The sequence below is a fragment of the Balaenoptera acutorostrata genome, chromosome 7, assembly GCF_949987535.1.
Source record: "Balaenoptera acutorostrata chromosome 7, mBalAcu1.1, whole genome shotgun sequence".
Lineage (NCBI taxonomy): Eukaryota > Metazoa > Chordata > Mammalia > Artiodactyla > Balaenopteridae > Balaenoptera > Balaenoptera acutorostrata.
The window spans coordinates 6,042,542-6,070,537 of NC_080070.1; the positions used below are offsets into that span (position 1 = coordinate 6,042,542).

A 27,996-nucleotide genomic window follows, 5' to 3' on the forward strand; every position below is an offset into this window, starting at 1 on the left:
TGGAGAAAACATACTTTAATCTCTGACAGGTATCTTACCTTAGCCAGCAGTGAATTTAATAGGACAGAAATGCATCTAAAAATGCTAATTAAAAATAAGTTGCTTTGGTTAGCATTTAAGACTTTACCATTTAATAAAAGATTTTATTTTTGTAAAGAAGAACTTTGAATACATATATATATTCTGAATTTCAACCTGGAATTTCAAGTGCCTACTTTACTAAGCTAAGCACAAAACACGGACGTTTCAGGCTGAGGGCGTCTGCCACCGTTTGGTGCGGCTGCGGGAGCCGATGCCTCGTCATCAGGCCCCCAGAGCACTTGCCGTGGTTGAGGATCTAAAGGACGTCTCCGGGATGGGGCAGAGAGGCTGAAGCAGGAAGGCAGAGCTGCATCACGGGAAGGAGGAGACGATCGAGCAGGGGGCTCAGGAGGGCAGGAGAGCCGGGCAGGGTGAAGAGGAGACAGGGCCAGCTTCCGCTCCCATGAGCTCCTCCCGGATCCCTTCCCTAGGGGCCACCCTATCCCAGTCCTTCCCATTTCTGGGTGGGGAAAAAAAGGAGCAGGGAGGGCGGCATTAGGGTTGCGGAACCTGAAGGCAGCTGGGAACCGCAGGATCAGGCCAGAGGCAGCTCAGTTCCCAAGAAGGACCCTGGGGACCGGCACCCGCCCCCCCCCCACCCCACCAAGTCTCTTACTCTTCACATCCCTGTTCCCCGCCTACCCCTCCCACCCCCAGGTAGGAAGCACGCTGGAGCAAAATCAGATAAAACGTAAGAAAAAAAAAAGACCTGCATTACACTTTTCATAATGATAGAATTTATAAGCAGAAACTTAAGTGCTTATTTCTGTTCATCATTTAGTTTCTCTTTGTTGCTGACTTTATATTTTCTACATAGGATAAGTACTCTGCAATAATAATTTCTTCGTCTTCCAGAGTTGAGTCAAGGTAATCTTCTTCATGTTCTGGGATATCTTCCAGGATTTCATTCACAGCCTCTGTCTCCATATCTTCATCTGTTGAGGCGCTAGAGGTCCCTGCAGTAAAGAAGTGCAGCAACAGGGGAGCTGAGGGAGGAGGACAGAAAGAGAAACCTCCACGGGGACCAAAGGGACGCACGTCAGCTCCAACTGGGCCCTCCCGCCACAGCGCCCGAGCAGCCCGAGGCGTGCAGGTCTGCGAATGCCCCTCGTGGCCCCGGGAGGCGCACGCCCCGCCGGGAGGCGCACGCCCCGCCTGCCGGCTTCCGCCCGAGCAGACACTCCCTCCCAGCCGGTCTTCAGAGACCGCAGACCCACCTGCAGAATCGGACGGGGACGTGGGTGGCGTTGCGGAAGAATCTTCCGCCGAGAGCTGCAGGTCAGGAGGAAGACTTCCACCGTTGTGAGCGAGGGTCTGGGCTGCCAGCTGGACGTTTCCCCTGAACACCCTCAGGGCTGCCTCGGCCGCTGCCGCGTCGAAGCCCATGTACACGAGCTGGGAGAAGGGGGGCGGCACTGAGGGCCCAGGACACACGGCGCGCCGCGTGCCCGGCGCTCCCGCCCCCACGCAGGGCCGGGACAGCCAGGTCTCGGGGGGACACGTTCCTACAACCCACCGCACGCGTGTGCCACTGGCCTTCCCGCGCTGACGTGCGCGTGCGGCGACTTGGAAAGGAAGGAGAAGACCTGAGGCGACCACGTTGGTGCCCAGTCACCTCAGAACGGCAACCGGCTCGCAAGCCAGAGGAAGCGCTGCGGGCACAGACCTAGCTGTCACCAGTACCATTAGCTACGTGTGTGCAGCGCGCTGGGCAGGCTAACGTGATGGGGGGCACACGTGGACAGCACAGTGGCATCCCTGCAGGTCACAGGCAGGGGAACGGGCTGACAGGAACGGGAGGCGATGCCCCAAGAGGCGTGTGCAGAAAAGAGGAGAAGAGCCTGAAGCAAACCTTCCCGTCACTTCCCTGGGTTTCCTACTCTGAAGGAAACGCCTGTGCCCGCTTCCACCCGCTGCAACTGCTGCACGGAGGCTGCGCCCTCGGGCGGGCCCGTCACACCCGGAGCCCAGGGAGCCCCAGGGAGCCCAGGACTCGGCCCCGCCTGGCCGCCAGCCTCATCCCGCCAGCCAGTCCCACACGAGGCTGCCCGGGCGGAGAGGGGCACAGGGCGCCTGCACTTACTTGGTCAATGGTTTCCCGAGAAGGACTTTCTTGATGGCTGTTGGTTTCCGGACCAGAATCGTTTAACCACCACATCTGAGGATGACTGAGAAGAATCTAAAAACGTACAGGGATACCCGTTACTCATCACTAACATCCGCTCGGGCACTCAGGCAGAGACTGAGCACCTGTCACGTGCTAGGCAGGCACAGCCGCGGGACACACGAACAGGTGTGGGCAACTGTGGCGGACAAGGCTCGGGGTGCTGTGGAAGCAGAGAAGAGGGACCCCTGAACAGGCTGCGGCTGGAGAGGCTGCTGTTCAAAGGCGGCTCCCGCCAAAGGTCGTGTCTGAGTTGAGGTCTGGAGGATGAACAAGACTATTCAGGCAACAAGAGCGCATGTGAGGAAGCAGGAAAGGATGTGAGAGAGCAGGCGGAAGGATTCCAAGAAAACAGAAGCTTGCTGCAGCTCAGCCTTAGGGGTGACAAGGTCATAAAGAGCTATAAACGGAAAGCTGTAAGCAGTCCAGGGCTGCCCAATGTGACTTCTCTTTGGAAGGTGACATGCTCTAGGTTTACAATGTCAAGGAGAAGAGCAGAGTTCTTTGGACCCTTGAATTCTCTGTCACATGATACTGACTCTTAACCTTATAAAGCCCTTTTGGGGAATTTCCCTTTTAACACTAAATACTTCTATATTGATCAAATGTATTTATGTACTATTTGTATAACTAAAAACTAGTTTTGAGCCCCATCAGTCCCTCCGCATATTCAGAATTTTTAAATTTCTCTAAGAAATCAAATGAGATATTCAAATAACATTTTTGAATTAAAAAAATATATTAATACATATATTTGAAAATTCAGTCGACCCTTGCACAACGCAGGAGTTAGGGGCGCTGACCCTCATCGCAGTGGAAAACCCAAGTATAACTTACTGTGGGCCCTCAGTATCCACAGTTGCTCCGCATCCGCAGATCGTGGAGTACTATATATAGTATTTACTATTGAAAAAGGTCCACGCATAAGCGGACCCAAGCAGTTCAAACCCATGCTGTCCAAGGGTTAACGGACTGACTAATGGGGACCTCTGAAGAACAGGATGGGAGGTCTTGAGAGTAAAAGGCAAAGGTAGGGCAGGCTCCCCACTGCCTGTAGGATTCAGTGTGAACTCCCCAGCAGGGCAAACAAGGTGACGCGGCCCGCCTAGCCCCTGCCCACCTGTCCAGCCGCATCTCTGGCCATTCCCCACCCCGCCCCACCTCCAGCAGGTGTAACCCAGGCCTCAGCAACCCCGGGGGGCTCAACTCCCCCGGCCTCATGCTTCAGCCCTTGGCGCTGACCCCGCTTCTCCTCCGTCTGCCGGACCCTCTCCCGTGACCGCCCCCCCTAGCTCAGCTTGCAGCCCCTGCTCCCCCACTGTGCTGCGCTCCCACATGGTAGCCCTTACGCCACTGTGCTCTCTGCGTCTGTCTCCCCACTAGCCTGTGGGCTCCCCCAGGGCAGGCGTCATCTCCGCTGAGACTCAGCACAGCGCCTGCCTCATTAAGTATCCTGTCTGCTCCTTGAACAAAAATTGCAAAGGACGTGGACCCAGGCAGAGTTACCACTAATCTGGATCCCAACCTGTTTGGTCACTTCTGAGGACTTCTTTGCCAACATGTACTACTGACTAACTAATAAAACTAAATATTCAAAGAAAACATTTTAATTCAAAAAAATTATCTTAAAACTTCAATCACCTTTCTTCTCGTCCACCTTACTGTTAAACTGCTGTTGCAAACAGAAACCTCATCAAAGTTCCTGCCCTGTGAGCCCTGCGGAATCGTGGACAGGCACTGAGGTGGCTGGGGCTCGTCGTTCTGGCTCTGCCACTGGGTTCGAGAACAAGAGAGCTCTGACCCTTAGATCCAAACCAGGAATGAAGAGGAAGGCCTGCAGCCGTGGGGCTCCTGGCTTCAGGAAGGACAAGAGAGCAGCTTCAACGAAGAAGTGGAGGGGTGGCGCCTGGGCCGGGAGCAGGGCTGCTCAGGGAGGCCAGAGGCCAGGGAGGGGTTACCTGCAGGGCCTCCTCCAGGTTCCCGCTGGCCTGGTGGAGCGCCTGCTTGGCTGCGCGAGCGGAGTAGCCCATTCCTTTCAAACAGTTTATGTTCTCCAGGCGGCGTCTTTTCTTCTCTTTTTCCTCCTTCCTTATTTGGTCCAATTTCTTTAGGAAAACAGCAGAGTCACCAAGTTAGGGGTTGCGGTCTTGTAGAAAGCCTTCTCAATCCATGCTCTATAGGATTCTCGGGGTCACCAGGCAAAGTGAAAACCACAAGGAGAGGTGACTCTCTCTCTCCCTGTCCCGCCCAGCATGAGGGCCACTAGGGCAGAGACCAGGGGTGTGCTGCTCATGGGGAAGCCCAGCGGGAGCCGGAGACGTCAGTCCAGGGAGGGAAGAGAGCACCTCGGGGACCACCACGTGGCACCAGAACAGGCCACTGGGAACCAGCGGGCACATCCTGCGGACCCACAGAGAGGTGGACGTGCCTTCTTCTAGGAAGCAGGGGGAGGAGCTTCCTGCATGGGTGGGAGGGCTTCTCAGCCTCTGCTGAGTCACCTGGGATCTTACCGAAATGTGACTCTGAACGTGGGGGCCGTGGAGGGGGTGGGTGGGTCCTAGATGGCGCCGAAGCCACTGATCCACCCCCCACTCCCTGGGTAGCGAGAACTTAGTCCACTTAAAACCCCAAGAATGCTCCCGCCAGGTGACAAAGGTCACCTACCCCCGTGGTTCTCAACCCTGAGTCTCAGAGGTGCCTGGCGTTGCTCCAAGAGCCTGAGGAAGGCCACAGGTTCAGTCTCTTCTCCTCTTCCCACCTCAGCCCTCATCAGGAGAGTTCTGAGTTTGTTTTGAAAACAAGTATCACTTTATTTTATTTCTATTTATTTATTTATTTTTTGGCCGAGCCATGCGGCTTGTGGGATCTCAGTTCCCCGACCAGGGATCTCCCCGGCAGTGAAAGCGCCAAGACCTAACCACTGGACTGCCAGGGAATTCCCACAAGTATCATTTTAAAAGGATTTCTGCTGATTAAAACAGTAGAACTAAAACAGGTTTGAAAACCACTAACTGAATCCAACCTCATCATTTTGCCAATGAGAAGACAGAAATCTCTCAAGACAGGTGACCCAGTCAAGGTCATCACTGACAGCAGAGCAGAGAGACGGCTTCTGCACATTCTAGAAATGGTCAGCCCTCGGCCCAACACAGGGAGAACAGCAGAGAAAACAGCTTTTTCCGTTGATGTAGCTACTCCTACCTCCATGGCTCAGTGCAAGCAACAAGGGTCCCCTCTACATTCTTAGAGCAAGAACACGGCCTCACCTCTCAGGAGAAGAAAGGAATCCTCGCCACGGAACCAAACACTCCCAGCTGGCAGTAGGACTAGGCAGAAGGGGTGACTGCCCACATTTCCAGGGATGAAGACAACCTCAGCCTGTAATTCCCTGTTTACAGCAGTGGAGAACCTACCTGTGAGCAAGCGGGGCTGACGACGGCTCGGCAGCTCTGCCAGCCCGCTGCCCACCCCCTTCCCCGGGGCCGCGGTCCGCACCTCCACCGCGCCCTCTAACTGCCTCCTCCGGGCCAGTCTCCCCGACTCCGAACCCTTCTGCACAGGCCCGGCAGCTCACGCACCTCCTCCAGTCCCGCAGCAGCCCCTCCCCACACCCAGTCAGGCGCCAGCCAGCGCTCCTGCGGCTCCAGCTCCCAGGCCCCGGCTCCGCCTCCCAGCTGACCCCCCCCACCCCGCTTCACCACAAAACCCACGCAGGCCGGCGGAAGTAGTCCTATCACTCCCATTTCCACTTTCATTCACACGTACACACCGTGTAAAATGCCTCTACCCCGTCCCATCCTCTGCTTGCAACTCCAGCTTCTTCCACTTATATTTCAAAAGGCTAATAAGAAGCACGAATAACATTCAAGCAGAGAAAGACCCTCCCAGCCAGCCAGCCAGCAGACACGGGCCTCAGAGCTGACACAAAGTTGGGGCCTCAAAGAACCCTTTTTCCTTATTACAAATGCCTAAGTCAGTTTTCTCTGACCCATGTAGATACACATGATATTTCTCTTTATATTAGAATTAGGAAAATAAACCAAGGAAATGACAGTAAGCACTGTATTGCGAAATCTTATCGACACGGTAGGGTCAAATGTTGCGAGAGAACTGGGTTCTAAAGTCACGGCTTCGTACAGGCAAAATGACTGAACATCTCTTAGGAAGGCTGCCACGCTGCCTCTCACGGCCTCGCAACACTTCAGCACTGTACAGTGACCTCGGTTTCATTAGTCTGTTTCTTTTGCCAGATGAGAAACTGGCCTGTACTCAGGGCCACGATGTACAAAAAAGTCAAACTTTTAGGAATCACCTATTACCTCTACTCAGTGAGATGTTCAAACCCGGAGCTTCAGGAGCTGAGAGGACAGCAGATTCACGGAGCTCACCTGCTATGGGACTCGGAGCTGGTCTTCCCACCAGCCACCCCAGCTCTCCCTAGGGTGTGGGAAGCTGACTAGTTCCCCAGGTAGGCCGTGACCAGCCTAAGCTAAGCAGACAGGCTCAAGCCAGTCAGGTCTTGGCATTCCCCTGGCCACGGTGACCGGCTCAAAGGTGGCCAATCAGTGAGCAGCTCAGAAGGTCTCTGAGGATTCTGGGACCCGGGCCATGCTCTTGGTGTGATGGGATGACCCCGGTAACACAGAGGAGGCAGAGAGACAGAAACCAGAACTCAGCGACAGGGCGAAGCCACTGAAGCAGCTAACCTGAGACCCAGCCCTCCTCTGGGCTCTTTACAGTTAAGTAGGCCAGTGAATCCCTCCCTTACCCTCTTTATTGGGTGTTGAAGCCAGTCTGAATTTGTTGCCTTCAACCAAAAGCATCCCAACTACACATCCACTGAGTGGAAGAGTGAGCAGGGTCAATTGCACTGTATACACTATTGTTTTTTTATTTTCTCCAAGGGCTTATAGTTTAATTCATTAAATGCACATCTGATAGGACACTATTTTTTTTAAAAAAAACACTTATTTTTGCTACTTATAAAAAGTTAGGAAGTGAAGTGGTAACTTTTACCATTTTATAATATCTCTTGGCTTTTCAGAACCTTCTGTAAAAACTCAGAATGCTATTCTCAGATGGGAATTAGAAAGTACAGGAGAAAACCAGAGCCTTAGTTCAGGTTTTGCCACCGATTTGACCCATGACCCCGGAAAAGACAACCTCTGAGCCTGTTTTCCTCATTTGTAAAACTACAATATTCAATATGGTAACATTCCTTCCAACTCTGAAATTCTAAGTTTTTCTTTTAACTGTACTTATCTCTAATTGTTTTAAATGATTATAGTTTTGAATCTTTGCTTTTATAACATAATGTTAATTGTTCATATGATTTGACTCATGTTTCCAGGCAAGAATGACATCCTGAACTGTAACAATGGCTCCCTGGAAAACACAGACCCCTTTAAAATGCTTTCCAGAAATGTACTATGATTAAAAGAGAGAGAGAGAGAGAGAGAAGACTGCTTGGGTAACTGTACTTATGAGCTACCTGCCACCATAGCAAGAATAAAAGGAAGGAAACTGCACTGTCTGAAAACTGATGCAATTAAAAAAGACAAGTTTTTCTCCTGACTTCCAAGTCTGAAGCAATACAGAGTTCCTTGTTAATAATACCTACTACGGAATTGTCTTTTTCTGTTCTTTCATATCTGAGAGCTAAGGCACTTTGGAGATAATTTTGCTATTGCCTCAAGTTTCACACCTACTCAAAGGCAAAGGCCTCAACCAAGCATTGCCAAGACCATATCGAGGTACCTCTCTGCGGCTGGTGACATGGGCAGCTGCATGGGCCACGTTCCCGTCACATGCCCTTAGGCCAAGCCGAGCTTCCTGGGCACTGAACCCCAGCTGCATCAAACTGTGAACTTTTGATGGATCAATGTATAGCTCTTTAAAGAGCTGACATGCCTACAGACAAAAATATAAGAATCATGTAACCATAGTAACATTAAAGCTTAACACAAAGCTAAAACCTAAAGGAAATTGGACTGTACCCAATGTGAATTAGGCAGGGTGTGTCAGATTTTAGATAAAACCTCTAAACGTGACCTATTATCAACCAGTGCAAATGCAAAGAGACAACACCCTCTCTACTCACATGACTTATATGCAGTATAACATGAGAAAATAGGCTGAGGGTTGTGGGAGGGGCTGGTATCCATTATCTCCTCCTTTTTGGTAATAAAGTCCCCTGAATTGGAGCTGAGTGTAGCCAGATGGTCTAGGCCAATGGCATGTAGCAGAAATAACAGGAGCACCTCCTGAGTCACCTCTCTAAAGAGGCCTGCCCCGGACTCTCTCCCTCCCTCTGCTGGCTGGAAGAGGCACTGACAGGAGCCACCCTGGCTGCTCACCTGCCACACCAGCTGCCCCACTGCCCTGGCTGCTCACCTGCCTCACCAGCTGCCCCACTGCCCTGGCTGCTCACCTGCCTCACCAGCTGCCCCACTGCCCTGGCTGCTCACCTGCCTCACCAGCTGCCCCACTGCCCTGGCTGCTCACCTGCCACACCAGCTGCCCCACTGCCCTGGCTGCTCACCTCCACAGCCAGATGAGAGAAACGGAAACTTCCAGCCAGTTAAAGCCACTGCCTTTTTGAGGTGTCCTTATTACAGCATCTTGCCTGTACTCTCACAAATACGAATGTGTTTACAGTATATGTGAAGGAGAGGGGAAGGGAGGGAGATGCACTTTCCTCACCAGTCACCACTGAGTTTATGAAATACTTAACTTCTGGGGATTAAAAAACAAAGTAGGTGAAAATGGTCACAACTTTGGAGCATCCATTTTCTTACCTTGTTGAGATATTCATAAGCCTCTTCACCATTTCCACTGTGATAATTTCGGATACCTTGGAGCAAGTAAAGTCTTAAAAACAAGACTTTCTCTTTTCCACAATTCCCCTAGAATTATTGGGGGAAAAAAAGATAAGACTGTCTTATTTCTCATTACAGGTCTGTAATACTCACATTTATAATTCCCTTCATCTCCACAGGGGCAAAATGGCATTACTAAAATGTTTCTATCTTCACTATTGCTGAGGGCAAAAGTAAGGATCCCAGGGTACAATGGCATCGCCTATCCCAAACAGAACACCTCTCACCTCCAGGTGCCCAGGACAGGGGCCCCTCTGGTCAGGAGGGACGTATGCAAAAACCCAAACCAGGAATATCTCTTATGTTGCCCTGCAATTCCCAAGCAGAATTCTGATGACCTGTGGAAACTGCCTGAGAAAAATCCTTATTCAGAGCCCAGCTCTGGAGCTGTGACTCACTCGTGTGAACTGTCACTGTTCAAAATGTCTATTTTCTGCATTTAAACCTTTCATTAGACTCTAATGAATACAGTCACCAGCTCTCTCGGTCACAGTGATCAATGGGTTTCTGTGACTAGAAAACTGTGTTCCTCTGGTCACAGGCTAACTTACAAGATGTTTAACGATCCCCTTAAAATATAGCTTAAAAAGAACACATTGCATACTACTATCAAATAAATCACCTTTGGCAGCAGTCTAAACACTTCAACAGGAATAAACTCAAATTCTACAAATGGGCTCACTAATACCTAAAACTAACTACAGCAACATACTTTTATGTGGACCAGTCTCTGATGATTCTCTCCGTAACAGTTTTTAAAGCATTTCTGGGCCATGTTTAATTTCTTCTCTGCGTCGTCCAGGCACTCCAGCTGTCCCAAGCGGAAGTAGCACCACACTATGTCCAGCTGGAGTACTGCATAGTTGTCCACAGTGTCCAGCAGTTCTCTGCAGCACTCGCTGCCAAAGACAGGAAATGACATCACTGGCAAGAAGCAGTAAAAACCTTTTTCTGAACTACTGGAATTTTTTTTTTCCAGTTTTTGGTGTATTTCCAAAGACTAAGACAGAGATCACAATGTTTATGAAGGGAACTGTATTTATAATCTGAATCCTTCCAATGGGAAAAAAAAAAAAGGAGTTAGGGCTCAGGAATAGAAGCTCAACACCATCTGCCCTGGGAGGGGGAAAGAGAGAGAGAGAGAGACAGACAGACAGATGCACACACACACCCTTGCCATGTTGGGAAAGAGGCTTGGCAGGAAGCGGAAATCGGGGTCACTGTGTCAGAACCCTTTAGCAAACGTGGGGAGACCATGCTTTAAAGCAGTGGTTTCCAACCTGACTGCAAATTAGAATCACCAGGATGAGGAATTTTTCTTTCCTTTTCTTTTTTTTTTTTAAGAAACACTGATGCTAGGACCCCACTATATCAATTGTAACAGAAACCTCTGGAGGTGGGGCCTTGACGTCGTATTTCTAAACCCCCCTAGGTAATCCTAATACACAGCCAAAGTCAGAACCCCAGAGCTTTAAAAGCACACTAAAAAACAAAAAAAATCCTTACTATGAACGCCTCACTTGATGAAGACTCTGACAAGGCATTCATGTCCAATCACATTACAGCAGGGTAAAAACAATCCAGGCAAATGCCAGGCTCTGAACGCCTAGCTGATCTTGGGGCCCAGGTGCAGGTTAAATGCTACTTTGCAGCTGTCACAGCAGGCTGAACCCAGATACAGAGAAAGGGAGAAGACAGGCAAGGCAATGGAAGGTTGACAAAGATGGGCATCGAGATAATTTATTTTGATTTTAAATTGTGATTATGTTAGAAATTCATAATGCAAATCTAGATCTCAAGCTTGAACCCTCTTCAATAAGAAAGTAAAATTTCGAACGTTCACAAACTTTAAAGATCTCATCTGTTTTTGTTCGTATTCTACTAAAAGTAAGACTGCTCTGGTATAAAACTACAAAACCTGCATGCCCTCAAGCTTCCCATCCTGCCCATCAAAATCTGCTTGGGGTGGGGGGCGGGGAAGAGCTCTGATTCTGTCATTTACGTTTGTTTTTTTTTTTAATAAATGTATTTATTTAATTTATTTATTTTTGGCTGCGTTGGCTCTTTGTTGCTGTGCGCCGGCTTTCTCTAGTTGTGGCAAGCGGGGGCTGCTCTTGGTTGCGGTGCGCGGGCTTCTCATTGCAGTGGCTTCTCTTGTTGCGGAGCATGGGCTCTAAGCACGCAGGCTTCAGTAGTTGTGGCACGTGGGCTCAGTAGTTGTGGCTCGTGGGCTCTAGAGCACAGGCTCAGTAGTTGTGGCGCACGGGCTTAGTTGCTCCGCAGCATGTGGTATCTTCACAGACCAGGGACTGAACCCGTGTCCCCTGCATTGGCAGGCGGATTCTTAACCACTGCGCCATAAACGACAGGGAAGTCTCTGTCATTTATGCTTTAAAGCAGAAGTCTCCTAAGTGGAGTGCCTGCACACCAGGGTGCATACAAGACAATCCACTGGGGCATAAGAATAATCTCTCAGAGCAGGATTTCCTTTTTTATTTGTGGTTGCTTTCTTTGAACATTTCTATTCTTTGTGAACGTTTTGTAACATACACACCATATTTTACACACATGCACACACATCCAGATGTATGACCGGGTGAGGGGCACCTTCTCTGAATCTTCTGCTTGGCCTGAGAACGTGACATTGAGAGGAGAGGAAGAAGTTCATGGACCATGGTCTGATCTTACACTCCAGGTGAGATTTACTGATCTACCTGTAGATGCCTTCTGTTTCTGGGAGAGAAGCCTACCCCACCATTCTCAGGAAAGCAGCGGACATTTAGCCAGTTTTCAAAGTCTCACACATGTGAACAGGCTTGTTTGTGTCTAAAGCACCAAGAGTGAGGACAGAAACTGCCTCCTTTCAGTTAAAAATAAAATCATGCGTATAAGTTTGACCCAGAATTGAGTATTTGTGCAGCCAAAGCCAAAACCAAAACCAAAACCAAAACGCAGCACAGGTCTCACATTAAAGAGGTTCATTTCATTCTTTTAGTTTAAAAAAAATAACACTTTTTATTGGTATATAGGCCTATAAAAGAGATCATGACATCACCTGTATATAATAATTTTGAAACTGTTAGGGCTATATTTGAACCTGATCATGTCACTCAGAAAAAAATTTAAAGCCTTGTATAAAATTGTGTCTTAGAGTATATTTTTATTGATTTTGCTTTAGTAGCCTTAATAGTCAATAGCCAATAAATTTTCATGTTAAAAACATTAATTAAAATCAATGTATAACATTGATTTAAACAAAATATACTGAGCCTAGCTTTAGAAAAATTAAATCCCATTTGGGCTTAAGTCAGTTATTTAACAGAAACTTATTACACTTGCCTCATGAGTTTTACATTTTTTATATAAAATAAAGATATTAATTTCAAGAAAGGTAAGCTAAGCTTAGGTATCTGCTTTTTTTAAAAGGAAGGTTGGCTAAAAAGTCATTTTTAGTTTTATTACTGGCTGTAAGGAACTGGATTGTGTGTAGTTTTTTTTCGTATTTCTCGGTACATGGGTTCAATAAATATCATTAAGCGTTGCTTGGGATGCAGTTAAAAACATGTTACTTGAAAAGAGTGGTGTGACCTTTTCAAGGCTTAGTTTTAAGCTTTGTTAGGTGGGGACCAGAGCAGCCTGTAGGGCAGAATTAGCCCTTCTTCCGAGGCCACACCCTACTGAATTCTCTGGCCAAGGCCCCGTTTCCCACAGGTTATCACCTGCCCTCTGTGAACTCTCTGCTTCTCTGAGGGGGTGCTTTCCCAGCCTGGGGGCAGGGTGGGTGGGACCTCACAGGCCTGTGCTGACCATCACTCAGCAGAAGAGTCCAGGGGCGCCCTGTGCACTCTCCCGCAGGCAGCTCTCTCCTCCCGCCACTGTGGCCTCCCTGGATTCCGAGCTCCATCTCTTCCACTCAGGGGAGACCAGGAGGCTCTGCCTGGGTTTCTGCTCCGCACACTGAGGCCTGGGAACTCCAGGCAGTGAGCTGAAACAATTCACAGGGTTCCACTCGTTTGTTTCCCCACCTCAGGGACCACTGTCCTGCACTGCCAGAAAACCACTGTTTTTACACATTTTGCCCAGTTTTTCAGTTGTTGCAGGGGAGAGGGTAAATCCGGTCCCTGTTACTCCATCTTGGCCAAAAGCAGAACTTACATTTTTAGCTTTAAATAGGGCAAAGAAACTACTCTCAGTCATACTACATACCATACCCCAAGATGTACAAAAGAAAGCTGTGATAGAACTTTGAGCCTACTTGGAGAAGGCAGGAAAAACATCAAGGGGCAAAGGAAGAAGAAGAACTTAAGTTTCTTCCACCTCCACTGCGGACTTGCATTAGAGTTGATCTCCTTTACGAAGAGAGGGAACGTGCACAAAAATTACGCTAATAAGTTGACCTGAATAAACAAATCCCCAGGAGAAAAACCCAGTATTTTCTACTTAAAAAGGCACTGACAATTATTATTGGATTATTATGTCTACTACTCACTGAACATGTTAACGTACTGTGAACTGAAGAGAGAGTTCTTTTTATTCAGGGTCTCCCTGAGACCTGAAAATGACTTCAAGGATGTGTCCAAGGTAAAAAGATTGAGAAAGGCTCATACAGACAAATCAAGATAACCATGTCTCAATAACTGCTGAAGCTGGATTATAAGTGTATGGGAACTCATTATATTAGTCGCTATTTTTATATGTTTGAAATTTTCCAGAATAAAAAGTTAGAAACAATTATGGAAGGGAATAAAAAATTTACCTGAATTTAAGGACCTAACTTACAGCCTGCACTGTTACCTGTAGCAGAAGAGAATAAAACTGACACTCAGAAAAAAGCAGAGACAAAGAGGCGGAGGAGGAAAACCAGAGAGGCACCAAGCCCTTGTTCTGGTTACTTTCAGCTTTGCCCCCTCCTCCCAAATATTTTATACAATAAATCCCCCTTTTTGCTTAAATTTAAGTTTGTTCACTTATAACACAGGGTGCTGCCAATACAGCCGGCAAACTATATATACTTACATTTATCTTCTTGAATGTACTGTATATATTGGGAATTCCTCAAAATGGAAACGAAAATAACACTGATGTTGTTACCTTTTGAATATTTCAAACATCAAGTCTATTTTTCAAATATTTCATCTGCCTGGATTATAGCTTCTCAGTACTGTTTCCCATTAACCAGGAGCCCTTGAGAAAGTGCTGGCTGTTGCTCTGGGGCAGGAAATATTCAGGATGAGTCTGGACCAGCTCTGGGCACCAGAGAGCAGAGACTACAAAGATTACACCAGAATCGGGTCAAAGGGATGCAGGACCACCTGCCAGCTGAAGACAGCCAATTTAAGCTCTGAGGTGTGAAGCGTATCAAATGTGTTAAAATCCATGAGCTCATACTGATACTTAAAAGAAAAAAAAAAAGGCAAACCTCACCGGTGATGTCATCTTTGGAAGATGCTAGGGAAGCAACTCATTTATTCTGAAAACAAGAAAATAAAGAGAAAGAACCCAGCATTTTATTCTGTCTTTCTGTACAACTTGTACCTTAGGAGGACCAAACAGCTGATAAGGAAAAATATTTTTCAAATGAATTCTAGCAATAAATGCAGAAGGAATAATAAGTTATCACCGTTTTGGAGCGCCTAATGAAACAATGGATTTGGGGAATGCTCATCAACATCTACACCAAAATCATTAAGTGAAAAGCTGACAGGGACTGTATAATGGACAGTTCAGGCTGACAATATGTCATAAGAAACAGACATGATACCCTACATGCTTGTTGTAAAAAAATAAGTGCATATGTTTATAAAATTCTTTACAGGGAAGAGAGATCAATTAGAAATGGAACGGGGAGAAACAGTTCACAAATCAGGCTACACCATAACTACTCTTTTACGTTAACCATCTTCGGTGAAAATCTGAAGTCTGAAGTGCACGGGGTGGGGGGTGCTGTGTGTAATTGTCATCTTCCTTCAAACAGGCATTCACCAAGTACAAAAGCGCCTACCAGAAATATTTGTCAGCGTCCAACAGACATGGCAAGGCTATTCCATATTCTTTTCTTTTCAGGAAAGCTCTGCCTTTCTCATGATATCCCATAGCTAACATAAGGGCCTAGGAAAAAATAAGGATTTAAAAAAACATCACTTTAAACTATAATAAAACGAATTATATTAAAAGCATATTAAGTCTAAAGAAATCAAATAATGTGAAAACAAACAAACAAAAAACTCAAGATCACAACTAAATCTAAAAGCCAAAATTAAGGAAAACAGAATTAAACCTTCATTTCATTTAAACACTGAAACCAAGAACTCAATTTAACATGGCTGAAATGGTCAGAACCGGCAACTGTCCCTTCGTTTTCATCACTTTATTTTAGTATCGGCTGATCTAGATCTATTTCTAGTATCCCTAAGACTAAACATATAAAAAAACAGCCGGTAATGACTGTATCCTTTTTAAAAAGAGCATTCATTTCACTCTCTATTCTTAATCAGGTTTTTTCTGAAGTATTTGTCAACTGTAGCATTTCTAAAACAATTTTTGCAAGGTGATCCAAATTTCTTTAAAGTTCATTAATATTTTTAGATTTGAATTTGTATATAATTCGATTTTGTAAAGGTTTCCCCTAAAGATCTAAATATCATCATTTAATATACGAATGTAATATCTGCAGTGGGCAAATAGTTGCCATAAAAAAATCAATTCAATGAGAGTTACAAAGTTCTCTTATTAAAACTTAACTTTAATCCTTAATTTTAAATCCATAATTCATAAAGTGAAACCTACTCAAAAGTGTCCTTTAAAGACCAAAAAATTAAAATTAACTTGACCCACAGTCACTAAAGCTTTTCATATAAGAAGCTTCTGGACTCCAGCTCAGAGACTGATCTCATGGGCCAAGTTGTAGATGCTTCTAGAAAGACCCCCTTGGATATGTGCAAAGGTAAAACCACTTCCCCCTTACTCCAAATTAGAGAACGGGGCTGTGGAGAGACAGGGGAAGAGATGGCAGAATCATCTGTCCCACTTTTCCCAAACTACCTAGCACCCCAGCCCCCTCTTCTGATCCATCCCTTAGGGAATGTGGCCCCCAAGTAAAATAAACTACAGCAAAACAAACACTGCCACAGGAAGCCACTGCTCCAGGACAGTGAGGTCCTGCCGTTCTGTACTCAGGCACTGAAACTCACAGGGTGAGCCGGCCAGATGCAGCACTCATCACATGGTCATGTTCTCTGTTTATGAGCTGGAGACTGAAAGCTGTTTCTAATCCTTTACAATAACATTCCAAGATAAAATAAATAGAAAACCACTTCTGTTCTGACAGCAGATCAAAGAACAAGCCATAAATTTCTTACAGTACTTACTTTTCTTTCTGATGGAGGGATTCTGATTGATCTGCCCGTCTGGTTAGCTATGTCTAAGTATGGTGTGGTTTCTGGATCCACCACCATCTCAGCTGCAACAAAACCAAAAGGAACTCCATTAATTCAATGTTAAAAAGCGATGATGGTGACATTAAAAATGTTAGACTGTAGGGGAAGAAAGGCCAACAAGAAATGTGATACTCGGGCTTCCCTGGTGGTGCAGTGGTTGAGAGTCTGCCTGTTAATGCAGGGGACACGGGTTCGAGCCCTGGTCTGGGAGGATCCCACATGCCGCGGAGCGACTAGGCCCGTGAGCCACAACTACTGAGCGTGCGCGTCTGGAGCCTGTGCTCCGCAACAAGAGAGGCCGCAATAGTGACAGGCCTGCACACCGCGATGAAGAGTGGCCCCTGCTTGCCACAACTAGAGAAAGCCCTCGCACAGAAACGAAGACCCAACACAGCCAAAAATAAATAAAATAAATTTATTAAAAAAAAAAAAAGAAATGTGATACTCCCCTCCCACGCACGCCCCTGGCCCATTTGCGTGATTTGCTGCCACCTTTGAGGACTTGAGCGAAAAGCCTGAAGCTCTGTGTACCTCTCTCTGCCAGTATCTCCAGGCCTCTCTTAGTCCTCTGAATTCTTTTTTCTTTTAGTTTGGCTTCATTCTGCTCTTCTTCTTCAACCTGGGAATTTTTTCTCACATCCTCTTCAGACTGTTTTAGTTCGAGCACCATAGCTTTTACATTGTGGGTCACTCCCTGTTCCTCAAGTGTTTTCCCTGTCAAAATCAGAAATGCATGTTATAAAAAGTCATTAAATTTACTGGGTAATAGGCCATCTTCTATGTTAAATGGAATTCTTAAGCCTGCGTCAGCACTTGCAAACCACCATGCCACATGATTGGTAAGAAGATGTTTAAATTTGGCTGTTTACCTATGTTATTGTTAAGCACTGGTTAAAATCAGCCAGTGAAAATGAGCTGACTAAATTAATCCTTTGTAATTTTCTTTATTCTCATCATAAGGTCAAATTAAAGCAATCAACTGCTTGAGAATCTACTGCAAAGAGAGACATGAATTCTCCCCACCTCTAGCTGGAGGTATAATCCAGTTCTCAGCAATGGACTGGAGGCCAGAGTGCAGCGGCGCACCGTGAGAGGTGATTTACTGAAGTGGGTAAAAACAAACACCTTGGGTTCCACCCCTTCCTAACTCTATGGCCCTGAGTGAACCACTTAACTGTCCACGTCCTCACATACAAAATGGGAATAAAGACAGAGGGAGAAGTCAGTGGAACAGAATGAAAGAGAATATGAACAAAATCAAAAGCTGGCTCTATGAAAAAAATTAATCAAATATACAAACCTAACAAAAATTAAGTCAAAGATGCAAAAAAACAACAAACAAAAGCAAAAAGGGTAAATATAGATAGCAAACATTATAAAATAACAAAATAATATTATGAACTATAAGCATATAAATTTGAACATATTTCTGAAAACTCTAGTCGGACACACATTCATATACATACGTACATATACATACACATATATATATTTAGAAACTCGACAACCATTCTAACATTTATATTGAAAAATAAAGGACTTCCTTGGTGGCACAGTGGTTTAAGAGTCCACCTGCCAATGCAGGGGACACGGGTTCGAGCCCTGGTCTGGGAAGATCCCACATGCCGCGGAGCAACTAAGCCCGTGCGCCACAACTACTGAGCCTGCGCTCTAGAGCCCGCGAGCCACAACTACTGAAGCCTGCACGCCTAGAGCCCATGCTCCGCAACGAGAAGCCACCGCAATGAGAAGCCTGTGCACCGCAACGAAGAGTAGCCCCCGCTCGCCGCAACTAGAGAAAGCCCGTGCATAGCAACGAAGACCCAATGCAGCCAAAAATAAATTAATAATTTAAAAAAAAGAAAAAGAAAAAGAAAGATCCATCAATGGCCAAGTTACCTTGATAAAGAAGAGCCAAGAGGGAGACTCATCTTACTAGATTTTAAAGCCACAACAACAAACAAACAAACAAACAAAAACCTCTGGTGAGACTATCCGTGCGGCCCTGGGCTTGAGGAAAGAACTCCTTAAAACACGAACAATAAGGTGAAAAACTGATGGATTTGATAACATCAAAATCAAGGATTTCTGCCCAATGAAGGATACCACAAACTAATTAACATAGAGATGAGATGACAAACAGTGCAAAGATATCTAAAACAGGTAACAGGAAATGGCTAGAGGTGATGCTGGAAAGGCCGACTAGGGCTAGGCTGTGAAGGCCGCATTACATCAGGCTGGGATGGGAACCTGACTCTCCGTAGGCCATAGGAACCTACTGGAAACCAAACAGACTACAGTGCTTGCCCGAACTGCTGCAATAGCTAACCGGTCTCCCAAGTCCATTCGTGTCTCCTTCACATCCATTCCCCTACTGCAGCCAAAGTGATCTTTGAAGCACAAGTATAACTGTGTCCACTCCCCAGCACCAATGGCTTCCCACCTCTCTGGAGAGAAGCGCTCTAATACCGAGTAAGGCTCAGGCCCAGGGTTCCTCAGCAGCACTACTGGCATCCTGAGCTGCACTAAGTCTCTGCTGTGGGGACCGTTCGGTGCCTTGATGTTCAGCATCATCCCTGGTCTCTTCCCATTAACTGTTATGAGCACAACCTCCCCTGGCCCCCTGCTACCAAGTCATGACAACCCGAAATGTCTCCGGACATCGCCAAATGTCCCCTGGGTGGCAAAGTCACCCTGGGTTAAGAACCACCACTATAATCTTTACAATGTGGCCTGTCCGCCTGGCCCTCCATCCTTAAACAGCACTGCCCTCTGCTCACCTGCTACACTCAGCCACACTGGACCTTTTCCGTCCCTCGAGTTCACACGATGCGGCTCTGACACGAGGCGCTCTGTCTGGAGCGCTCCCCACCGCAGCCTCCTCCCCGTCTTCACTCAGCTTTAGCTCTTCTCCCTCAGGGAGAATTCACTAGAAACTCTATTTTACTTTCAGCACGCCTAGACTTCCATTCTGTAACATTTCATCAGACCTGTACTGAGTATCTCTGGAAAAGTTGCTTCCTGCTTTACATTTTTATTTTAGTAAACTCTAAAATAATTGGTTTTGCATTATATACGTGATAAAGCCACCCAAAATTTTTGAACAGAGGAAGAGTGCGAAAAAAAGATACAAAGTCATTATTTCTCTATTGACTTGATTTACAAATTCTGCATACTTTGCCATAACATACCTAGTTGAAGTTGTTTCTTATTTATGACAATTTTGATATAATTTTCTTGAAATCCAAAGGTTTCAGCTATTCTGTAAAATAAACCAGAAAACTACAGGTTACCAAATTTGTTATTTATTATCCATTAAATAGATTTTAATCATGATAGCTATTTTATACATTCTTCTCAGAAACACCCAGTATTCCAATTTACTGACTCACAACATTACTTCAGATAAAGTCAGCTTACTAGATGGTTATTTGAAACTGTGTCAGAGACAATGTCCTTCTGTAAACTATCTGTTTTACTATTTGGTTCCTTGTGAAGGAGAGACCACTGGTGCTGTGTATCTGTTTGAACAGGAGGGCCCTAGCTGCACGTCAGGAGAAAATCCATCCTCTATACCTTCTGCGGTCTCCTTGGAGGAGCCCATAAATAGGGGGGGTTGTTCCATACAATCTTCTGCTCATTGTGTGCTGAATGAATGATGCTTCCTGAATCCATCCCTAACAGCCCTGATGTAGACCAAAGAAGAAAATGAGAAAAATCACTTTAAGAAACACTGACTGGCTATCCCTGGAGGTATTCAAAATACTTACCATTTAAAAATACACAAGTAGATGAAGTAATTGACCGGGTCTCAAAAGTTAGATTTTCACTGGTATGTGACAGGCAGGTATTTTTTTCATTTTACAAATGGGCCAACAGCCTGAAACTGGCTGAAATACTTCACTGAACACCACAGCAAGCTATCAGTGCATTAAGGAATAAAATTCAAAACTAATGATCTGGCCAGTATCAGGCTGTGTCCTATTTCTATCACTCATTCATTGATTCAAACACGGATCAAGTACATGCATCCAGAGTTCCCACCTGCTCTCAAGTTACACCAGGAAGTGAGGGAGACTGCTGCAAGTCCTGAGTTCTCACTTTGCCCTTAAATGCCAGTGTGAGCCTGCATAAGTCCTTCAGCCTCAAAGCCTCACTTTTCCCTTCCATTCAGTGACGATAATCATACCTGCCCCATCTCTCTTACAGGATGGCCAGGGAGGATCAAATGAGAGGGTGTAAAAGAGCCAAGAGCACCTGGGGCACAGGGCACACAGATACTTACTTAGACCTCAGTTCTCTGCCAGTGACATGCAGTCGGGTCTCCAGCAAGTTTTTCCTATCCTATTTAAAAATAAGACAAATAAAATGCACTTGAATTTGACACTTTTTGGAGCTGTTACTCTGCCTATAAAACCAGACAGGCTGATATCAGACGATGTAAATACTCGCATGCCTAGCATGAAGCTATTGAACAAAACCTGACGTGTGCTGACCCTGTGACCCGGAAGTCCTCAAGGGGGCAGCAGTGTGGCACCACAGGCAGGGCTTCAGTCTGGGGGGACGCAGCTGCTCAGCGGGGTTTGTCCCCTGTCTACTCAAGGGGGCTGGCCTCTGCTCCACAAGGACCCATCCCACAACCTCTGGCACTGGGGCCCCCTCAGTGAGCAAAAGAGATAGTCCCTTCAGCGCTCCCACTGAGGAGGGAGCAGCAAGACGTGTTCTTGGAACCTTTCCTTCTCGGATGGCTGGGCTTCAGAGGAAAATATGGGACCACCAGGGACACCTATGAGACCGTGCAAATCATCTGCTCCGATTCCATACTCACCAATCAGCTTTCTGACTGGTGGTCTGCTTTCCCAGGTACTTGATACTAGCAATGAAGAGTCCTGTATATACATACTGCCCTTTAAATTCCCGAACTGGCATTCTGAGATAGATACATATATAATTTCCTTCTTCTAATAAAGCTCTTTGTTTTTCCTAGAAATCTTTAACAGCTTTATAGGGATGTAACTTACATACCTTAAAGTTCCCTGTCTAAAAGTATAAGAGTCAATGGTTTCTAGTGTATTTACAGAGTTATACAACCGTTACCAGAATCAAATTTCAGAACATTTTCACCATCTCCCCAACCAAACACGTGCCGTACCTCCTAATCCCTCCCCTTCCCCCACCCCAGACAACCATGAATATATTTTCTGTCTCTATGGATTCGCCTACTGTAGATATTTCATATCAATGGAACAACACAGTATGTGGCTTTTTGTGTCTGGCTTCTTTCATAATGTTTTTGAGGTTCATTCATGTTGTAGAGTATCGGTACTTCGTTCCTTTTTATGGCTGAATAATATTCATTGTATGGGTGCACTCCATTTATCCACTGACAGACATCTGGGTTGTGTCCACCTTTTGGCTATTGTGAACTGAGCTGCTACAAGCGTTCATGTAAAAGTTTTTGTGTAGACATAGCTTTCATTCCTCTTGGAGTAAAATAGCTGGGTCATATGGTAACTCTTATACACACTTTCATTTCTTCTGAGAATAATTAACATTGATCAGTCTGAAGAGGCACCCTTGGGTGCCCTACCTCAGTAACATTTCTGGACTTCAACTACTGAGGACGTGGCCCTGACACAGGTGGCCCAGGTTACGGTGGCCCTGCTTGGGCGCTCAGCTATGCCTCTGGCTTCCACTGGCATAGAAAAAAAAGGTGAATTCCTTTGTGATGTGTCCTACTGCACACAGTTTTAGAAAATCTGAAATAATCTTTTATTCCCCATTTTTGCTAAATGTTCATTCAAACTCTAGAAAAGGTAAGAATGTGACGCACAGCTCTGTGAAGCCTGCAGGCCAGACTACTTTGTAAACGTTCCAGCTTAAGAATCCATAAAATTGACTTTTAAGTTTGTAAACGTTCAACATGTAAAGTAACTGAAAAGAATTTTATCTTTGGATTGTATCTTCAAAAAGAACTCATAATTTATTTAATCGCATTACCAAGTTAACTAAGCATTAGTAACTATGTAAATTTGGGGAAACTACTCACTTTTTTCACCCGTGGTGGTAAGAAGACTTCAATTGTAGCGATTCCTGTTGCTTTATAGTGCTCATTGCCTGTGCCACGCTCCACTGCTTTGCAACGTATTTCTTCTATTATCTTTTCTACTTCATTTTCACAACATTCTAGCTTGTCAGAGTACTTCTTAGCAAGGTCCTATGAAGAAAAATTTAAAAACACAGATCAATACAGTACCAACTCAAAAAAGAAAAAAAGTATAATACAGAACAGTGCACATGGGACTCTAAGGCGAAAAAACTAATGAGTGGTGGTCACCCCCGTTATAGTGAAATCCAGACTGTGGCTTGACATCTTGAGAGGTGTAGAGTTTAGAGAGGACCCAGGGAAACATCAAAACCAGGAAAGGACAGGAAAATAGGCCCAAGAGAGAAAGTAAGACCAGTTGGGATTACGCTAGGGGGGAAAAGCAAGGTGGGCTGTGACTTATGTAACTGCAGTATATACACAATTATTTTAAGGAATAATGAACTGTTCAATACCACTAAAGGGTGGGGACAAAAAAACCAAAAACACAAACAGAGAAAACATTCTAATTTTCCTAACTTGTGAGAACAAGTCAGGTTAGATGATGGTGTAAGTATATATTTATAATAGGGGAGATGTTCATGGTACACATAAGTTACAAAACAGATCAGAGGACCTCCCTGGTGGCGCAGTGGTTAAGAATCTGCCTGCCAATGCAGGGGACATGGGTTTGAGCCCTGGTCCGGGAAGATCCCATATGCCATGGGGCAACTAAGCCTGTGCGCCACAACTACTGAGCCTGCGTTCTAGAGCCCGTGGGCCACAACTACTGAGGCCTGCACGCCTAGAGCCCGTGCTCCACAACAAGAGATGCCACCGCAATGAGAAGCCGGTGCACCACAAAGAGTGGTCCCCGCTCACCGCAATTAGAGAAAGCCCGTGCGTAGCAACTAAGACCCAACACAGCCAAAAATAAATAAATAAAATAAATTTAAAAAAAAACCAAAAAACAAAACTTTCTGTAATTCTCTAGAAAACATAAAACATAATTACCCAGTGAGGGGTTTTTTCCCCCTCCTGACACCAACCAATTCTGACACCAACTGGATGTCCTACAATTCAATTCAGTTCTGTCACTAACGACCTGGAGTTAGAGGCAGACTCCACAGGCTAAGGGCTCAATCCCACACGTCTGCCTTCATTTCAGGCACCAGGTATCGGGCCCCCAGGTTACCCACACTTCTGTCTGACTTGGCTACAAAGTCAAGGGTCCCTACAACCCCTACCCCTTCAGTCTTGGTAATTTGCTAGAACAACTCCACAGAACTCAGGAAAATGCTCTACTTATTATTATAGTTTATGATAAAGAGTACAAATGAACATCTATATGGAGATGTACATATGGCAAAGTCTGGAAGGGTCCAGAGTGCAGGAGCTTCTGTTCCTGTGGAGCTGCAATGTGCTACTCTCTGGCGCATGGACGTGTCTGCCAATCTGGAAGCTCCCAAAATCCATCATTTAAGGGTTTTTATGAAGGCTCCATTATGTAGGCACGATTGATTAAATCACTGGGATTGATTAAATCACTGGCCGTTGGTGAATAGCTTGATCTCCAGCCCTCTGCCCTCACCAGAGGTGGGAGGGTAGGGCTGAAAGTTGCAAGCTTCTAATCAAAGTCTGGTCTTTTAGGCGAGCAGCCCCACCCTGAAGCTCTCTCCAAAGAGCTGCCTCTTAGAACAAAAGATGCCCCTGTCACCCTTACCACTCGGGAATTTCCAAGGGTTTTAGGAGCTCCGTGCCAGGAACTGGGGACAGAAAACAGCTTTCTTATTATGTCACACCTAGTTTCTAAGCCAAGAATTTATACCAAGCAGATTCAGAAGAAAGATCAGAAGGTTTGCAACAACTAAGAAGTGAGTCCTGTCAGGAACGAGAGAGACAGGAAAACTCTAAGACCCTGACACAGCTATCACCTCCCAAGCACGTCACTGTGTCACAACACAGGACAATTTGATGCCCTCCTGACAATCCTTAGTCCTTGATAAATGTTACACTGTTTATCTCAATATACTCAGACTGAGAAAACAGAGAAGTACATTCTAGGATATTCCAATGTAATAGATTTCTATCAAAAATGATTAATGTTCCTCAGCTTCAAAAGGCAGGCAAACTTCAATTTCTAGAAGTTTCACTTATGTAAAATGATGCCATTTCTGATGATACCATAAAAAACCGAGGCATAATTATTAGGAAAATATATTTTGGAAAAATGAACAGATAGCCATAGTGTAAACAAAGCTGGGGGAGGGAAGCATTGTCTTACAGCAGACCACAGTAGCAAGGAGGGCTGAGAACCCACCAGAACGCTAACCCTGAACAGCTCACACGCTAAGCTTCTGACTGGAACTGCCCCGCTAGCAGGAACACCCAGATTAGTAAACTTAGGTAACATCGTGAAGGTATTAGAAATGATATATGCCAAAATAATTAGATACCATTCTCATATAAATAAAATCTTTTTAAATAAAAATAAGCTTGCCAACTGCTAATAAAATGTGGGAACCTGCTTTTCACTGATGTTTTTGGTTATGACAAAAGTTTACCTGGTTGTGCCTGGCAATTTCTGGTGACTTCAGAATCTTACTTACCAAGGAGACTTACAACACAACTAATTATTAATGTCTTAAAAGAAAAATACCTTCAATGCCAAACCAACTTTTTTATTTTCATCTGTATATGGAGGCTTCCAGAGTTGAATTCTGTCTTCCCTCAAAAACTGGGTCAATTTTGCTTGGAGATATTTCTTTTGCGCCATCCTTGAAAGCAAAACAGTACATCAATGATACCCCACTCCACATTTCAAATTGTTTTATAACTTACCTAATACACTGACGGGTTTTGTAGAGTAAGCAGAGGTCTCCTCCACTCCTCCTTCTCCAGTTTAATCTAAATTACTTTTAGATTAGCTTTTAACTAGCTCCAGGCTTCTCTAAAAGATATATATATTACATACAGACTGAAATATATATTACATATGCAATTATATATACTATATAAAAATACATATTTCAAAGTTGCTAATATGTAGCAAGGTTTATTACACTTTTCTATTTCTTAACCTGCTATTATTCTCTAAAAGAAAAGATAAGATAAATCCCTAAAGTAGTGAACTTAAAGAATTTGACGCAGAGCTTATCAATTCTCCTGTATGTTGGCTATTTCAACACAAAAGACCAATCACCCTGGCAGGTAAACATGAAGAAAAGCTAGCTTGAACCATGAACTATCAATAATAAATATTTTCTATATCTTAATTTTTTAAATTAAAAATTTAGTGTTCACAATCCTAGAAAAGTTATGCATGCTATTTTGTGATAAAGCGTAAAAGCAAATCTACATATACTATTCAAATCAATACTGGCTGGGCCATCATTTTACAGATGAGAAAACCAAGGCCCAAGTTTGTAAAATGACTCGATCAAGGATGCAAAATTAGGCAGCATCATAACTAGCACTGGAACTTCTGCCTACAACACTGGACCACTGGATTCTGCCTTCTGTCGCGAAATCCCCTGCTGCTTCTCTGTCCTGTGAATGTAACTTCTCTCTCCCAAAGAATCACACGCAGCAATGGAGCTCTCTACTCATCCTTCACTAGCACACCAACTCAAAGGGGTGAGTGAGGCTGCTAGAGAATGAAACAGCTGACAGGGGCAGTACAGCCAAAACAGATAAGCAGTAAGAAAAGTCAAAAGTTGTTACTCCTGAAGGATGAAGACACATTCTAGAGAGTGAAAAAATATGTTAAGAGTTAATGTAACCTAGACAAGTAACTTTCTTTTTTTTATTCAGGGCCTGTATTCCACACTCCCCAAAACTCAATTCACCCGATTTTTAAATCAAGTTCGAGAACTTAAGTGTATTCCATAAACAAGTGTTTTAAAAGAAAGTTCAAATCTATTTTATATCAATTTGGAGGCAAGAAAAAGGGTTATCAGGATAGCGGGGAGAAAAGGGATAAAGAAAAAAAACACATCAAAGAGGCGGTTGTGTGCATCCAGGTAACCTACAAAAGAACCCCAGATTTTCAAGCACTAATAAACTGCTTCTCGCACAGAAAAGCATATTAGCACTTATGAGCATTAGTTTTCCAAACACAAATAACTTACAGGACCACTACACAAAGTTAGTTCTCTACTCATTAATGTTCAGAAATTCCCACTAAAGTATCACTTGTGGGGACAGGGCCATTTACTGGAGCCAAGCTATCTCGAAGGATGAATGCACAGCCCTCTGCCATCCAAGTAGCTACCTGACCAAAGTCTCAAGGGATTTCCTAAAACTAGTGTTCGGCCCACACTCCACCCAACCAGCAAATAAACAGCAAGGAGGGTCTATGAACCACCACTTATGTTTGAAAAAAGATTACACCACTGTCTTGAAACTTACAAAACTTCACTTCCAGACAACCGAATAAACGAGGATACATATTTTAAATCAAATCAAAAGGGAAAAAGGTTTAATAAATCAGTTTCCGATTTTAACTGGAGAACTGAACGTTTCATGGATGCCATACAATGTTCGGCAACACAGCCCCCCACCAAAAGCAGAAATTCATTAGTACTACTGCTCTAAACTGAAAGCGAAAGGGTATCAAACGTTCCTTTAAAATTTCACTTTCACTTTTGTAATAAATCGATCAACGCTACCTTTCCCCAGAGCTTTTCAAATATATATCTATATATATATTCATTCAAAATACATTAATTTTTCTCTTAGGCAGACTATTACAAGAATCTTGTATTAAAAAATAAGAGTATGGGAAGGAGTTGAGAAATACAGAATCAGATCGTCAAGGTTGGAGAAAATAAACTGTTTTCTCATTAAACAGCAAAGAAAATCTGTCTTTGCAAACAAATCCCAAATGGCATATCTGGAATTACAGTGTTATGACTCAAGCTTTTTGTATGGCTAATTAATTTTAATATATACATATATTTCTCTTTCTCCCTCCAAAGACACTATTCAATCTTCTTCTTAAATACCCAGCACCTCTGCCCAGCCCAGAGCAAACCTAGGGCGCGGCGAACGGCCGGCGCGACCTGAAGCCCCGGCCCGCCGACCCCAGTCCCGGCCGAGCCTCCGCGCAGGGCGCCCACCTCCCGCCGCTGCGGTCGCGCCCGACCCACACGGGGTTGGCGTCGGGGTCGCGCCGGGGGAGCGGGGGCGCCAGGCGGCGCGGCTGAGACCCGGGTCTGGGACTGGACGCCCAGCCGCCGTCTCCTCACCTGCGCCACAGCAGCGCCAACCGCGACCCGCCGAATGCCCGGATGCGGCGGCGGCCGCCGTTTGTTTTCATTCCGGGTGAGGCCGGCCCCGCCCCCGCAGCCT

At 45.2% G+C, this 27,996-nt stretch overlaps 1 protein-coding gene across 2 annotated transcripts; it reads right to left on the minus strand.

Moving 5' to 3' along the window:
• Window positions 1-27,993, minus strand: NUB1 (negative regulator of ubiquitin like proteins 1). 2 transcript variants are annotated; one of them, XM_057550176.1, is made up of 15 exons: window positions 27,894-27,993; window positions 25,304-25,421; window positions 22,609-22,776; window positions 20,845-20,903; window positions 19,751-19,821; window positions 17,091-17,273; window positions 16,491-16,582; window positions 15,125-15,231; window positions 9,836-10,022; window positions 9,043-9,150; window positions 8,003-8,155; window positions 4,204-4,350; window positions 2,165-2,260; window positions 1,299-1,476; window positions 1-1,037 (listed from the first exon to the last, which is right to left on the minus strand). In XM_057550176.1, the coding sequence occupies exons 1-15, from the start codon at window positions 27,962-27,964 to the stop codon at window positions 859-861; spliced, it is 1,917 nt and encodes a 638-aa protein (XP_057406159.1). In that variant the 5' UTR covers window positions 27,965-27,993; the 3' UTR covers window positions 1-858. The 2 variants fall into 2 exon arrangements, with proteins under 2 accessions (XP_057406159.1, XP_057406160.1); XM_057550177.1 differs by having other exon boundaries at window positions 27,765-27,900.
• Between the last annotated feature and the right edge of the window lie 3 nt (window positions 27,994-27,996).

What these genes read in the sequence shown, in the direction of transcription:
- NUB1 (XM_057550176.1), bottom strand. Translation starts at nt 27,964, where the DNA reads ATGAAAACAAACGGCGGCCGCCGCCGCATCCGGGCATTCGGCGGGTCG. An exon ending in TAAGAAACAACTTCAACTAG is followed by an intron (nt 17,274 to 19,750) that starts GTATGTTATGGC and finishes TGATTTTGACAG; the next exon opens with GGAAAACACTTGAGGAACAG. An exon ending in ACCTGGAGGAGGCCCTGCAG is followed by an intron (nt 2,261 to 4,203) that starts GTAACCCCTCCC and finishes GTACGTTTTTAG; the next exon opens with ATTCTTCTCAGTCATCCTCA.